Raw genomic sequence first — 15903 nt, 5'->3', positions numbered from 1 at the left:
TAAACTGGCGGGAGCTAGAGTTCATAAGCCCAATGGGCCGACTTTGTACCCGAACAGAACTAAAGCGAAGATGAGGATGATTTATATCCCGAACCGACCCGGAATTTTTACGATATCTTTCTTTCTCATACAAGAAAAGTGCTCGACAGAACCCAAAAGAAATGCAAATTGCTGGCTTCACTCTCTGGTCGAATCAAATCGAAGAACGAAATTGAACAAGGTAAAAACCCTAAATTTCATCAACGCAAACTTCGGATGAATTATTTACGTGTGGATTCAATTGTTTGCTCGCGCCATTTTTTCCTTTTACTTCAGTACTTCTTTCTGCGAATAAATCCCAAAAAATTTAGGTGTACGTTTGGATGCTGAGAAAAACTTGAGAGAAAGTTAAAATTTCTTCAAAGAATTAGGAAATTTGGCATAGTTTTGTTTTCAGCATCCGGCGATTAATTTAGTCATATGTTTCATTTCTCTAATTTTTCATGGATTCCTTGCTTGTTTGCTGAAAAAAGCATGGAAACGAAGATAATTTGAAAGTTTAGGTTGCATTAACACTAAATTGAGTCTGATTTCTGATGGATGTTTTGTTGAAATCTTTCTTCTGCTTGCATCAACCCCAGTACATAAATCTAGGCCAAGTAACAAAGACTGAAAACGAACTTAACAAAGGAGAAGGGAAGTTCCAGAGAGAGAGATTGAGAGAGAATGGCGGACTATCACTTTGTGTACAAGGACGTGGAAGGAGCATCGACGCAGTGGGACGACATACAGAGAAAGCTAGGGAACCTACCGGCAAAGCCACCGGCGTTCAAGCCAGCACCTTTCACTCCAGCCGAGGATGAAGCCTCTCTTCCAAAGGACAAGTCCTGGATCGATGAAAAGACCGAACGGGACCTGGAAGACCTGGAAGACAATCCCGATCTCGACGATGATCGCTTCCTTGAAGATTACAGGTCCCTAATTGTTCATTATTGTCCTAATTACTTCATATTGAAAATGTAAATGTGAAAATTGGGTTGGTGTTGGATTAGGAAGAAGAGGCTGGCTGAGTTGAGAGAAGCAGCTAAGGTTGCGAGGTTTGGATCAGTTGTGCTGATTTCAGGATCAGATTTCGTGCGGGAGGTTTCGCAAGCTCCGGCTGATGTTTGGGTTGTTGCGGTTCTCTACAAAGAAGGAATTGCGGAATGTGGAGTGTTGATGCAGTGCTTGGAAGATTTGGCTACGAAATACCCAGCTACCAAATTTGTCAAAATAATATCAACCGACTGCATCCCAAATTACCCAGATCGTAATGTTCCCACTGTTTTGGTGTACAACAATGGTGCTGTCAAAGCAAATTACGTGGGCTTGCAGAGCTTTGGCAGGAGATGCACACCTGAAGGTATTTTCACTTTGAATTCAATTGGGTTCTTTTGAGCTTCATGTTTCATTTTGCTTTCTTTTTCACAGATGGAGAGAGATTCCAGCTTCTGTTGGATTATCAAATGGGAAAATGAACTGGTTATTGAAATTCTTAAGCTTTGCAACTCAAGTGAATTAACATGATGTATATTTTTTTTAACACAATATTTTGACCATAAACTTCAATACTGGTTGTGGCCTTTGCTGCATTATGAGATCATTTTGGACCATTTATACGTTTCTTTTCCTGAATTTGGATACGCATGATTAGTATGATACTTGGGCCTGGATGTAAGCCAGTATTCTATGAAATTTCTTATACTCTTTTTGATGAATTTTTTTCTGTGGACTCCTGAATATCAGGTGTAGCATTAGTCCTCTGCCAATCAGATCCTGTGCTCAATGATGGCCAGAACGGAAATGATCGGTCAAGGAAAGCTGTGATCGACGGAGTTCGCAAGAGGTTTATAGAGAAAGTTGTGACAGAGCATGAAAATGATGACGATGGATCTTCAAGTGATTAGGTTTTATATTGGTCCCTTTTGTAAGAGTTTGAGTTTAGATGAAACAAATGACTCTTGTTTGTGCATCTTTTTTGTTCTTGTACAACCTTTTTGGTTTTCTCATTATTTGTGAAAGAGTATGATTGTGATGTGTTAAGAGTAATGACGTGAGCTTTGTATGCTACTAGAATACGGATATGCAATTTACCAAAAAAAACAAAGAATACGGATACGTGTATAACCTGTACACGTTATAATATGAGTGGAACATATGTGGACAAGTTATACAACTCGTGATCATATTTCAATGCTATATTATAATTACTGTTATAAAATGATCTGAAATATGTACGAATATTGAGCTGCACGTAAAGTAGATGAGACACAGCATTTAACGAGGTTCGGCTATGCCTACGTCCTCGGAGAGCAGCAGCAGTAACTTTTCACTATATAAAATAATATGGCTACAACTTTAGTGTTTACAACATGTGTGGCTCACTGAATTTTCTCTCTAGGAGAATTTCTCTCTGCTCTCTCTTTCCTCTTTCTTCATTCTCTTCCTCTTGTCTCTTTCCTTTTCTCTCTTTTCTCTTTTTCCTCTTCTTTGTTTCCTCTTCTCTCTTTCCTCTCTTCTCTCTTTCATCTTCTTTGTTTCTTTCCGTTTTTCTTTCTTCTCTTTGCAGGCAGGAGGATTGCCTATTTATAGGCATGATAAATGGCACCCGTGATGTTTCTATCCAATCATCTTCACTATTCACTATTCACCCGTGAATAAACTCATGCACTAAAGTCTACAAACAAATAGTAAGTGGGCTCCACTACTTTATACTTTACAACACTCCCCCTTGGAGACCACATGTCCCTAGATTGGTTGCCTCATTAAAATCTTGCTTGGAGAAAACCTAGTAAGGTAGAGAACTGATGGAAGGAAGAAAGAAGAGTACAACAATCTGTATAGCATACTTCTGGATGCTCCCCCTGATTAATATCTCCCCCTGATGTCTTCATGACTATCTTTTGGAGTGAGAATCTTTCAGAGTGAGTGGAGGATGTAGCCATTAACAATTCTCGTAGTTGAGTAAGTAAATATATTTCCAGTGAGCTATCTCTATGTAAATCATAGAAATTTTCAGAGTCCGCGTTTCTAACAAAACTTGGGCTATTTGTAAGTTCACTTGAAAGAATATGCCCGTACAAGGTGTTATGCGGAGATAGCATCAAATATACCTCACATCATTCCAAAATGATGGTGATGGAGTTGAGCCCTATCTGGAAAATATGATGTCCGGTCGAATATACTTCCGGAAAATCATTAAAGTGTCCAACGGATAATCCTCATAAAAATGCTTCAATACTTTCTTAGTATAAGCAAGAATCTCGTTGGCATAATGCTCGATCCTTAAGTCGAGACAAATATTTCTTGAACTCTTGAGAAGCTTTAATGTGTTGCAAACACATTATAATCAATATACTCACTGATGTAATTTATGTACATTAATATTGAGTACAAATTTTGTGCTTCAGGCACATGTCATTCAGGGACTTGCTTCATGCAATTTCAATCCTTTCAAGGATTTTGTTTAAAGGGATTAAACTTTATGACACATTATATAGCTTTAACCCAGCTATTTATACATCTTTAAGGAATCACTTCAGGTGATATGCTCTGTGCATTTAATAACCCTTAAAGATAACATGTTGGTCTCCGTAAATGTGCAATAAAGAGGCACAATTGAATCTATAAATATGGAGAAAACCCAACATTCCTTGTTTCTGCCAGAAACATTGTGTCATACAAAGTAGGTATATTCCCTTTTATTCCGAACACCCAAGTATAACTTTTAATATTAACATCCTTTGGGGTTCGTACTGTGGGTTTGTTCTTTCACGTTCATTCTCATCTATAATGGAATTGCCTCATTCCATTTTGGCCAATGATATTGTCGACTTTTAATAATTGAACGTGGTTCCAATCAACACAGCCCATTGATGATTTGAGTAGCTACTCCAAAATTAAAATTTGTCATTCATCAATTTATGATCCCACCATTCTCATTTGCATGCGCATACATCAATTATAAGCATTTCTTTGCTTTTGGGTACCCAAGCCACTGCAGGGGGCTTTTATTATGTGAGAATGTGGATTATAACCTCCAATGGAGCGTTATTTTATAGTAGGGCGTGGATAATCTCCATTTAGGGAGTTGGAACATTTAGAACCCATATATCTGTCATGATGCAGGCATGCCACAGATTAATACATACATGTTAATTAATTTATGGGACTTTAACCCATACAATTTGCTACGCATTAGGCGTGCACAATATCAATATTGACATGTCAAAGGATTGTCCTTTCGGGACTTCAATCCAAATCATTTGCTACGCAACAGGCGTGCATCATATTGATCACTGCTATACCCATATTCTGTTCTTATGAGACTTTAATCTGTGCAGTGTATTATCAATGTATCCAACTTGCAATCTGTAAAATTTGCGTTAATAATTCATGGATACATACAAGCCATTCTTTTGGAACGGACTTATCTCCCCATTTGGTTACCTTTCAAGATAAAATATCAAATAGGTATATAAGCATAAAATAACACAAGTATTGCTTACATCCTTAGGTGGGAGAAACTTTTCTCAAGTATCATTCAAGCTCATATCGGCCCAGTAAATATAATATAGCGCTTGATGATCTAGTTATATCCTGCAAGAGCAAAAATCACAACTCTTTTGCCTCTGTCAAAACAAATAACCCTCATAGTTAGGATTACTTCATGGATTCATTCTTCAGATGTTCATTCTAAAGAAATAAAATCTCTTATGAACAGAGAGTTATAAAAAGAGAAAAAATACAAAAATAATGTGATATTGATTGCAAGAGAAGGTAAGCAATCAGGGAAGGAAGCTGGTGGGAGCAGACAATAAGCTCTCATATCTCCTAGTCTAGAAGGACTTCCGGAGATTAGAGCATAAGATCGCCTTCACAGTTTCCTGATGTAGCGGAAACGTGATCAGGGATAGTCTTGCTTCCTGAATGGATGATCAAAGATAGTCTTGCTTCTCAGGCATATTGAGTGCTCACTGATAAGAAAAATAAGTAGATATCGCATCACTAGGTATGGAGTAAACTGGATGTCTTCTGCAAAGAAAATTTCGTTAGTAACACATTTATACACAAATACAATGAATAGGTAGAACCGGTGAATTTCAAATTAACCATAGAAAAATTGCGAGATTCTCGGGATACTTTTGAAAAAGTAGCTCCGTGAAATCCGTAGAGCAAGATCGGCTTTGACGAAAATAATACTTGAAAACGCCGAAAGTGCCGACAGGCATTATTAGAGGCCACGTGAAGTTTTGGACTCTGGGAAAGAAAAAGATAATATGGGGATTCGAGAAGATATTGGAATCCTGAAGATATTGCCATATTTTCGTCTATAGATATTGCCTTTGCAAAACTTGATTGGAGCAATTGCGTTTCAACTTAACTTCCTTCATTTTCTGAAACTTTAGTTTTCCTAAGGCTTTCTTCGAAACCTTCTTAAAAATGGCTTCCTCTTCTTCCTGCCCAAATTATTTCAATTTAAATGATGCTCCCACAACAACCAGTGACGCCAAAGTTTGGCGTCCATCCTTTGTATCCCAAAATCGTCATCTCACAGTTAATAATTCTGTGATGATGAATGATGCTACTGCTGTCATAGTAGCTAGGAATTTCATTACTCCAATGGATGAAATGCTGTTAACAGGGAGGTCTGAGGAAGAGGCTATTGATGACTCAATGGCTTTTAGCATTCAGAGTGCTGCTTCTGTTTCTAACATGGCTGATCATTTGCGTGCCAGAGCAAACGAGGTTGAGAGGCTAACAACTGAAAATTCGTCTCTTCAAAGAATGCTTCATGAGTCTCAACAGGAGGTTGAGAAACTTAAAGGAGAGAATAATTCCTTGTTGAAACTGGTGAGTTCGTACTCTGTTGATACACTGAGAAGGCTAGACATGCTGTAGGTCTCCAATGAAAGAATTTTGGGAGACCACGAGAAGCTCATGGCTAAGCTTAAGAGGCGCCGTCCTCTTCCTTCAGAGGCTTCCAGAACATAATGTAATTTTATAGATTTTACAGGGCCTGCACCTTCATTGCAGGTGGAAAAAATCTATCTGTTATATGCTCCTTTCCTATTATAATAATTGCGCACATTCTTAAACTTACACCTGTGGTTTTTACGTCTTTTCAAAATGACGGTTTGGAACCTTGTGCCTTATAGATTCAAATAACCACATCGACTCTCCCAAATTTCATATTTTAACGTATGGAATTTTTGGCCTGGGCTAAACACAAACTCAGAATTTATTTGCCCTTTTCAAATGGACATGAAATATGAATTGAGTAAAAGCCACGATAATATCGCAATATAGTAGTGAAGAGCATTAACTACTAGGGGTGGGCACTCAAACCGGCGAAACGGAAATCCAAACCAAACCGCACCGAACCAAACCGGAAAAAAATCGAGTTGACCAAAAAGTCAAAAACCGGTCAAAAACCGAACCGGACCGGTTTGGACCGGTTCCGGATCCGGTTCCATGTCTTCAAAAACCGAACCGGGCCGAACCGAACCGGTGAAACTAAAAAAATATATAATTTCAATATATATATTTATATTTAATGCTATATTTTTAATTTCACTAAAAAAAACATAATATTTATCCAAGTTCAATGTCAAAATATCTCTATTTTCTCACTTTAATATTTATTTTTTATATGAAATTGAATAATTTGTTAATTTTCAAGTAAAAAAATAATATTTCAGTCGAGAATTGTATTAAAAAGTAATTTAAAAAAATAATTTTTATAATCCGGTTCAAAACCGAACCGAACCGGAACCGGTTCAAACCGAACCGGACAGTTTTTGAAATTTTTTTTATTAAAACCGAACCGAACCAAACCGGATGAATAGTATTGGATCGGTTCTAATTTGAGGCAAAAACCGGTCCAAACCGAACCGTGCCCACCCCTATTAACTACTATATACCCACAACTTCAAGTTCAGGATCTCTCATATATTTGGATCCATGGGCTTCCGGCCCAGATATAACAAAATATGTGGGGAGCCTCAATTCATTATTTGAGGTTTATATTAATATTATCCATTTCGCGGTGTATTCTTAACAACCGGAATTCACAAAATATATTTCTTCCTTGAGGTGTCGATTATAACAAAATCGAACTTTATTAAATTCATCATCTTCTTATGCCAAAGAAATATGTGACATACCATAATTTACAATAATACCTCAAGGGTTGTCCATTTAATTGTTGGAACTTCAGGTTCTCAACACTGTTAGATTTTGAACCTCAAGCCAAAATCACATATTCTTATGGTATGGACATTTTTACAATTTTCTGTACATATTTCTGGACTTCAAGCCCTTACATAATTGTCCATATCTTGAGGAACTTCTGGCATCTCATTTAATTGCTCATCCATGAGTTTAAGGAACTGCAGGTTCCCTTTTGTATATAGTGACGGTTTACCCAAAATGGTTAATATTTATGCATACGTCACTATTCATGTGAATAGTACTATTCATCAAGTCATGAATACGTATCTATTCATGTGTATAGTACATCTGCCAGTACAGTTATCATCCATGTGTACGGCACTATGAACCAATACGGTACTGTTACATCATTAAGGAACTCTAGGTCCTTATTTACATGTCAGGGATCAAGGACCCTTAAGTCCAATCACATGTTTACAAATACAGTACCGGAGAAACTGCCAGCTCTCATATTAATATCATCATCAAGGATCTTCAAGTCCTGATGTAATTGTATGATGAGGATCAAGGAACTTCTGGTCCTGATCTGCATACTGTAAAAACTCATCATACAGCACAATTAATCCATAAAATAAATTGCTGATAAATAAATTACTGGTATGGACGATAAACCCGCATCATACTTTAAATAAAATTAAATAGCTTGCTGTATGGACGTTAATCCCGCACCATACCTTAAATAAAATTAAATGTGCGGTAAAGTAAACGTGCTTGTATGGGCACTAATTCTGCTCCATACATTTAAATAAAAGTAAAGGCGTGGACGATAAACCCGCACCACCCTTTTTAAATAGATACTGTTGTATGGGTAATAAATCTACACCATACAGTAAATAATGTACAGTAAAGTAATAATTTGCGATAAAGTAAACGTGCTTGTATGGGCACTAATTCTGCTCCATACATAAAAGCAAAGGCGTGGACGATAAACCCGCACCACCCTTTAAATATTGCCGTATGGGTAATAAACCTACACCATACCATAAATAAAATAAATGTGGGGATAAAAACCTCCACCTAATATATATGAAGTGCATAATATATTATATAGTGTGGGCAATATAACTGCGCCACTATTCAAGATATAATATATGGGTTTTAAGATCACACCATCATTTTATTACAATAATTTGTATTACAACGCGATGGGTAAAAATTACACCACCATAAAATAACAGGACTGATTAAACAACATAGAAATTACAAATTACGTTACAAAGAAGTAAATTAAACAAGCATGGATTAAACAACATAGAAATTGTGAGAACACAAAAAAGAAAGTTTGCATGTCGTTGTAGTAGTAAAGTGAGAGTAGACATATGACAGAGATGAGACAGAGAAGTAACCACATAGTGTTGAGTTGAAAAAATTTCAGAAATAAAAGGAGAGACTATCGTGCTGATAACGTGTTATAAAATGACCTGAAATATGTACGAATATTGAGCTGCACGTAAAGTAGATGAGACACAACATTTAACGAGGTTCGGCTATGCCTACGTCCTCGGAGAGCAGCAGCAGTAACTTTTCACTATATAAAATAATATTGCTACAACTTTAGTGTTTACAACATGTGTGGCTCACTGAATTTTCTCTCTAGGAGAATTTCTCTCTGCTCTCTCTTTCCTCTTTCTTCCTTCTCTTCCTCTTGTCTCTTTCCTTTTCTCTCTTTCCTCTTTTCTCTTTTTCCTCTTCTTTGTTTCCTCTTCTCTCTTTCCTCTCTTCTCTCTTTCCTCTTCTTTGTTTCTTTCCGTTTTTCTTTCTTCTCTTTGCAGGCAGGAGGATTGCCTATTTATAGGCATGATAAATGGCACCCATGATGTTTCTATCCAATCATCTTCACTATTCACTATTCACCCGTGAATAAACTCATGCACTAAAGTCTACAAACAAATAATAAGTGGGCTCCACTACTTTATACTTTACAACAATTACTCGAATTGTCACAATATAAAGCGATTTTTTGACCTTTTTCAGGCTTGTGGTAGCTAGAGCTCATAAGCCCAATGGGCCAACCATGTACCCAAACCGAACCAAAGCAAGATGAGGATAGCTTTGTATCCGAACCGACCCGGATACCTTCACCGTCGCCGTGCTTTCTTTTTCTTTTTCTTTTTCTTTTTTTTTTTATAGGAAAAGTTATACTTTCTTATATATGAACGAAGTACAAATTGCTTTCCAGCACGAAAACAAAAAACAAAAAACAATTTACAAATTGCTAACGTTTCTCTCTGCTCGAATCAAATCGAAGAACAAATTCAAGAAGGTAAAAACCCTAAACTCAGGATCAATTCTTTTCGTATGTGTTCAAATGATGTTGGTGCCAGTTTTTGTGCTTTAGTATTTCTCTTTGCAAATAAATAGATGCCAAAAGTTTTAGGGTTACGTTTGGTGCTGAAGAAAACCTGAGAAAAATCTAAAATTTTCTTCGAAGAATTGGGAAAAGATTGTTTTCAGCCTCCGGTGGTTAATCATCTGTTTCCTTTCTCTAATTGATAATCATCTGTTTCCTTTCTCTAATTTTTCGTAGATTTCGTTGCTTGTTTGCTGAGAAAATAATGGAAACGAAGAGAAGCTGAAATTTCAAGTTGCATTAACTCGAAATAGAAATTGAGTTTGATTTCTCTTGGATATTTTGTTAGAATTTTTGTTCTGCTTGCATCAACCCCTCTTTCTTTTTTGGTCAAGGCCCCTCATCATCGGCTTCTTCTAATCTTTAAATCCATAACTTTCGTCCCACCACCAGGAAAAAGAACGCCATTGTCAAATTAGTGTCTGTTTTGTATAAAAATAAAGAAGAAAAAATTCTTAAGGGTAGCTCAATGATTGAAAATAACCTTGAATTTCAGTACTCTCTCCCTCCCACACTTTTGTGTGTATGTATATGTTTTATTTTTATGTGCTATTTGCACTCAGATGTATTTTATGAGCATTGTACGTATGTGATTATTGGTGTAGGCTTGTGGATGGTTTGTGAATTTTAAGTTTATTGTTTGGTTGACAGGTTTTGTGAATATAATTTGAAGACATGACGACTGCGGCTCGACCCACGTGGGCACCTGCAAAAGGTGGTAATGAACAAGGTGGTACTCGGATTTTTGGCCCTTCTCAGAAATACTCTTCAAGGGACATGGCGGCCCATACAACTCTAAAACCCAGGTTGGTCCTTGTCATTGTTACAGATATTGATTTTTGTTAACTAGTTTGGAGTGTGTCACATCGAATTCTAAATTTCCACTATTCCGTTCAATATTTGTGGTCCTTGTTACAAATCCGTCTTTCTGATATATATTATATGTGAGCTGGTTTTCCTTGGATGCTAATTTTAAACTTTGTCTTTGTTGGTGTGTTATGTGTATCTAACAGAAAGGAGGGGCAAGATACCCAGGACGAGTTGCAGAAGAAGAACCTCCGAGAGGAGCTGGAAGAGCGTGAGAGGAAGCATTATTCATCAAAGGATAAATCGTATAGTTGTATGATATCTTCCAAACCTGGGGGGTGGGGGGTGGGGAGCGGGTTTCTTTATTTGTCAATTTCCTAATTATACAGTGATATGATATTCTTTTTTCATTGTTTCTAATTGGTATGTGCATTGTGTAGATGACAGAGATCGCAGGAGAGGAAGCCAGCTGTTGCTGGAAGGTGTATATTCCAGCTCTTACATTTCACATTTTAAGGTAGAAAGTTCATTTAAGTAATTGCTCGCCTTACTAACTACATAATATCTTTATGGTAATAGGGGGCAGAAGGGACACTGAAATTGTGCCGCGTAATGTAGATGCTGATGATTCTGATGTGGAAGTCAAAAGTGATGATGAAAGGTTGGTATTCATTGCATACATATTTGAATGAAAATGCATAAATAATCCCCAGTGAATTGCTAGCCTAGTTTTGTGTTGAATTATTTGAGTTCTATCAAATCTTTTGTTGCAAGGTATGTGAGAATAGATAGAACTCACCTGATGGTTTTCTAAACTTAAGAAAGAGGCATTGTTTATAAGTCATGTATGTAGTGAACTAGATACATGTTTCTGTCTTCCAGCTTCTTTCATGGTTACTATGGGCTTTGTTTGCTCAACTTCGAAACTGAAGAACCAATTTGCAGAATTTGTTTTATCACAATCACTCATAACTTGTCTGCTTACTGTTGAGGATGTTTTTATTATGAGGGAGTGTTTATGGAACTTCTTGGTTCCCGACTTCCATTTGAATTGATAAAAATATCTGCAGCTCAAAAATAGCTACTTAAAGACTTTCAACAATCTTTTCATTTGTTGGTAGTTATGTTTCATTTGCTTGTATAGTTCAGTCCATGTTTTGTGGTGGAATGATATTACCACATGATTTGCTGATATATTTGGAACAATTACTTTTTATCATAGTTCTGAAGATGATGATGATGATGATGAAGAAGCTCTGATGGCCGAGCTTGAACAAATTAGGAAGGAAAAAGCAGAGGAGAAGCTACGAAAGGTGAGATATCTATAAAGTGATTTGACACTTTATCGTAAGATTATCAATTGCTTTAGTCTCACTGATTGTAACGAATGTCACTTTCATGCTTCCACAGGAACGACAAGAGCGGGAGGAAGAGCTTAAAGTCAAGGAAGCAGAGCTTCTCCGAGGGAACCCATTGCTTAATGGTGCAACAGCCACATCCTTTAGTGTGAAAAGAAGGTTAGTTAAGATTTTACTCATGGCTAGTTCTGTGATCAAATTAAAAAAAAATCAGTAGCTCTATTGGGTCTTTTTTTCTAACAGCTCTGTTCTTTCTGCATCTTTTGGCCCAGATGGGATGATGATGTGGTGTTTAAAAATCAGGCCCGTGGTGAAACCAAGGCTCCAAAGCGCTTCATCAATGACACAGTCAGGAATGACTTTCACCGCAAATTCCTGCATAAATACATGAAGTAATGTCATAAATCAATCTATATCTTGAGATGGGACCCCCCCAGCAACAAAGTCAAAATGAACTTTGTCTTTGACAGTTGTATGTACTGTAATGTTGCAATTGAATGCACCGTGCTTGATTCAAATTGTCTTGTACTGAAAGAAAAAGAAAAGGGGTGTTGAAGATGTAAGGCATGTAAGCTGGATCTTGATATTGAATGTTACCTGTTTTATGTAGTTGGAAGGAATAGTTTGTTTGTTGAACTTGGTGATGCGATTGGTTTGTGTGAATGGTGAATATTGAAACAAGTTGCAGCTTGGTCTTTGGTGGCTACAATATTGGTGAGATGGGGATGTTTCCAATATATCTGATTATGATGTGAAATTATAAAAGTCGACAAGTTTTCAGCTTCCTTTGATTAACTGAGGTTATCGGAGGAATGCTTCGTTCCATGAACATGATGAATATCCAGAACTAAATCCATGGTTTCATTTGGAAAAAGTGAAAGTACTGGTAAAGCAAAGTGACTATCCAGAGCTTTTTGTTGCACTCAATTTGCAGATCGACTGAAGCAATACGTAATAGCAAACTGTCATGGACTTTAGATTTTGAATTACTGTACTAGAGTAACACACAAGGAGAAAATATACAAATTTTCATTTCCCTGCCAACAATTGATAGGATACAAATTACAGCCACCAATCTAATCTTACATCGAATAAGGACGAGAGATACCATAAATGAACTCATCTTACTATACAAAAAATAAAAATGCAAAAAGAACTCACAACAGCCTGTTTCATATTAAGATACAATGAATTAACACACCATGTGAGTGGAGGAAAGCATCACAACAGACTGGCAAAGAATAATATGCTTGCAGTTCAGATTAAGCTGCAAACAAATAAATAGAAACTGGTGAGGAAATCAGACAAGCATGCTCTCTACTCAACTTTATCCTTCGGTTCGCCCAGAACAAATTCCACGTACAAATCCTTAAGCGCAATCACAACTGTAGTTATGAGGGGACCCATAATTGCACCCTGAGAACAACGCAAGAAATCAGAAGATTAGCTTAAGATCGTGATGACCAAGGATGACCAAGTTGAATGCAAAGTTTATGTGATGTGATCAAATGTATGAATCTTATGATATCTGATTGTCAATATTATGTCAACCTCCCCTAAGCAATGAAGAATGTTTTCAACACTGTTGTTTCGTAATCTCCTCCACTGATGGAAAAATGACCTTATATTCTCTTCTAGGAATTCCTACCCCTATTTTAGTCAGTTCACTATGAAGAAGTAAACCACTCACCCCCACTTCACTAAGTTTTTGAATTGTAGAACGAGATGACTTCCTAGAATCCAGTTAAAAAGATGCAAAATTGAAACTAGTTCAACTCTTAATTGGCTTATTTTCCGAAGTAAAACAGTTATCATCAACATTGTATTTACCTCAAGTGCAGATGGGAACAAAGTCATTCCACCAAGGATGCTAAGTCCTGTAAGATATTCACTATGACCAGGTATATCCTCCTGAATTTCAGATGCGCCATAATCCATAAGCACGAGATGAATAACGGACAAGATGATGGCTATTATATATCTCCCTTCCAGTACCAGTTGAAGAGCTGCTGGAATAGTTGCAAACCATGATGGAAAGATTGGCAGCAGAGAGCTGAGGATTGCAAGAACGGTGGACATGTACAAGAAATGTATTTTGTAGAGTCTTAATAAAAGCCATGTGAGACATCCCTGAAAAATTGCAATCTCAGCTGTAGCCAAAAGAACACCAGATATAGCATTATCAAGAACTTCAACACATCTAACCCTCGCAGACTTTGAAATTGGAAGCATACTCATCACTTGTGCAGTCACTCCACCAGACTCAGATGTGATCAGATAATACAATACCCAGAAGAATACCATTAACTGAGATACAAAATTGAAAATCTCAGCTGCTCCAGAAACAATGGAACTACCAATGGAGAACATAAATTTTGCACTACCTCCAAGAACTGATGTACTACTAGCAAGTATGCGTTGTGATACATCCATTCCTCGAATTGCAAACCCTTTTGCCTTCTCAACTAAATCCTCCCTGGTAATTACTAATTCCCTAACAATTGCATCAACCTCTGTGTAAATATGTCCCCATTCCCTCTTACTGATCCGATTTCTCAAACTCAGAAGTTTTTCTGTGTATGGAGATGGGCTAGCTAATGCCGTTGAAGGCTCTGAAGAATTGGCAGACTGTCTTACTATAAAATGCTTAATCCCAGTCGCAAATTCTGTCATATTATACTGCATTGCCAAACTATCTATCTGGTCTGACACTGTTTCATACAACTTGGAAGTGTACCTATCCACCATTCCAGGCACATCATTCTCCTCCATCCACTGCTTAATACCAATCTTCTCCGTGTAATTGCTCTCTTCAACATGTAATTTCAATGAAATCACTGCATCTTTACTCTCAACTCCAATCTTATACGAAAAGAATGTGACACCAACCAAAAATCCCACAATCATAGCAAAAATCAACCCAATTGCCACAATGGTTTTCAACCGTATCAATATCCTTCGGGTGAAAAAGGCGCTAATTGGGCTACGACGAAAGCTACTACACCTCAAAGAGGATACAGTCGACATTGTCGAATCCACACCTTTGGCACTAAACAAAAAGCCTAATCCAAGAATTGCCAGAGAACCAACACCACCAATTCTCTCATAAGCCAGTATAAGTATCCAAAACGATACCAGCCACCTTAATAACTTGGAGAATTCACTCTGATGCCTCCTTCTGTACTCAGATTTAGGCTTTCGGAGAAAAATCCGGAAACAAACTTCTCGAATTTCAACCAGGGTACCAACAAAAACTCGAAACATTGCCACAGGGACAGCCAAAAGAGTCTCAGTAAGGCCAAGTCTTAAGGGCTCAGACCAAAATCCCACAAGGGTTTGTTGTATACCTCTGAGAGGAATTGAACAAAGCACAGCCCACTGAATTGGTCTCAAGTATTCCTCTAAGAGCTTGCCCACAGCGTAAAGTATAAAAATTGTAAAGGCAAGGCCAGCATGAGCCATGGTTATGTAGAGGGCTAAGCGTACCTGGGGATCGCCGGAGAGGGTGGTTTTGTGATCTGGATCGATGCGTTTTGACGGGTCCTTCGGCGGAGCCTGGGGTTCAGGCACCTGGGGCTCAGGGGTTGATGATTTTCGAATTGAGGCTGATCGGAACATGTCCTGCCATGCAGGGCTTGCAGAGGTTGCTTCAGAGCTTGGGTCTGAGTATGGCACTAAAGCCATCTTGAGAGAGAGAGAGAGAGAGAGAGAGAGAGAGAGAGAGAGAGAGCTTTATATCAAAATTTGAAGCTCTAATACTTTGCTGTCACTGAAAACAGAGTTCCTTATTATAATTTATATGGAAGGACAGGTTGGAATTTTTTTTGTTGCTGTGTTGAATTGAACTCACAGAAAAACAGAGTTCAGATGTAATGAAGACTGAGAGACAGAGAGAGTCAGATGGGTAATCGGACAGTTGAGTGGATGAAGGAGAGAGAGAGAGAGAGAGAGAGAGAGAGAGAGAGAGAGAGAGAGAGAGAGAATGAGATACGAGAGAAGAGAGTCCAGATGGGGTGGGGCAGGCAAGGCTGAAATGGGTGGACTTTTGACCATGAATGAGGGTGTTTGTGTTCCTCTGGCTTTATAGTTTGGGGATGGCCTGTCTTTCAAGATACTAAAAAGAGTAAAGTTGTATTA

The 15903-nt window shown here is 37.7% G+C and overlaps 3 protein-coding genes across 3 annotated transcripts; 2 read left to right on the top strand and 1 right to left on the bottom strand.

Annotated features, from left to right (window-relative positions):
• On the top strand, positions 99-2163 carry LOC18772175 (phosducin-like protein 3). The gene is made up of 4 exons (XM_007205703.2): positions 99-220; positions 621-953; positions 1032-1381; positions 1765-2163. The coding sequence occupies exons 2-4, from the start codon at positions 706-708 to the stop codon at positions 1923-1925; spliced, it is 759 nt and encodes a 252-aa protein (XP_007205765.1). The 5' UTR covers positions 99-220; positions 621-705; the 3' UTR covers positions 1926-2163.
• LOC18772717 (protein CWC15 homolog) lies at positions 9402-12461 on the top strand. The gene is made up of 8 exons (XM_007205774.2): positions 9402-9514; positions 10253-10407; positions 10615-10721; positions 10849-10890; positions 10988-11069; positions 11631-11721; positions 11819-11925; positions 12039-12461. The coding sequence occupies exons 2-8, from the start codon at positions 10277-10279 to the stop codon at positions 12160-12162; spliced, it is 684 nt and encodes a 227-aa protein (XP_007205836.1). The 5' UTR covers positions 9402-9514; positions 10253-10276; the 3' UTR covers positions 12163-12461.
• Positions 12719-15833, bottom strand: LOC18772780. The gene is made up of 2 exons (XM_007207139.2): positions 13597-15833; positions 12719-13182 (listed from the first exon to the last, which is right to left on the bottom strand). The coding sequence occupies exons 1-2, from the start codon at positions 15448-15450 to the stop codon at positions 13084-13086; spliced, it is 1953 nt and encodes a 650-aa protein (XP_007207201.1). The 5' UTR covers positions 15451-15833; the 3' UTR covers positions 12719-13083.

Source organism: Prunus persica, chromosome G6, assembly GCF_000346465.2.
Source record: "Prunus persica cultivar Lovell chromosome G6, Prunus_persica_NCBIv2, whole genome shotgun sequence".
In the NCBI taxonomy this organism is placed as follows: domain Eukaryota; kingdom Viridiplantae; phylum Streptophyta; class Magnoliopsida; order Rosales; family Rosaceae; genus Prunus; species Prunus persica.
The sequence above is the reverse complement of the archived record's forward strand: the minus strand, read 5'-3'. Positions and strand labels throughout refer to the sequence as shown.

Bases quoted from the DNA above. Each gene is read 5' to 3' on its own strand.
- LOC18772175 (XM_007205703.2), top strand. From the start codon at position 706: ATGGCGGACTATCACTTTGTGTACAAGGACGTGGAAGGAGCATCGACG. The intron at 954-1,031 runs GTCCCTAATTGT...GTGTTGGATTAG, and splicing joins CGCTTCCTTGAAGATTACAG to GAAGAAGAGGCTGGCTGAGT. The intron at 1,382-1,764 runs GTATTTTCACTT...CCTGAATATCAG, and splicing joins CAGGAGATGCACACCTGAAG to GTGTAGCATTAGTCCTCTGC.
- LOC18772780 (XM_007207139.2), bottom strand. From the start codon at position 15,450: ATGGCTTTAGTGCCATACTCAGACCCAAGCTCTGAAGCAACCTCTGCA. The intron at 13,183-13,596 runs GTAAATACAATG...CGTTGTTCTCAG, and splicing joins TGTTCCCATCTGCACTTGAG to GGTGCAATTATGGGTCCCCT.
- LOC18772717 (XM_007205774.2), top strand. From the start codon at position 10,277: ATGACGACTGCGGCTCGACCCACGTGGGCACCTGCAAAAGGTGGTAAT. The intron at 11,070-11,630 runs GTTGGTATTCAT...TTTTTATCATAG, and splicing joins GTCAAAAGTGATGATGAAAG to TTCTGAAGATGATGATGATG. The intron at 11,926-12,038 runs GTTAGTTAAGAT...CTTTTGGCCCAG, and splicing joins TCCTTTAGTGTGAAAAGAAG to ATGGGATGATGATGTGGTGT.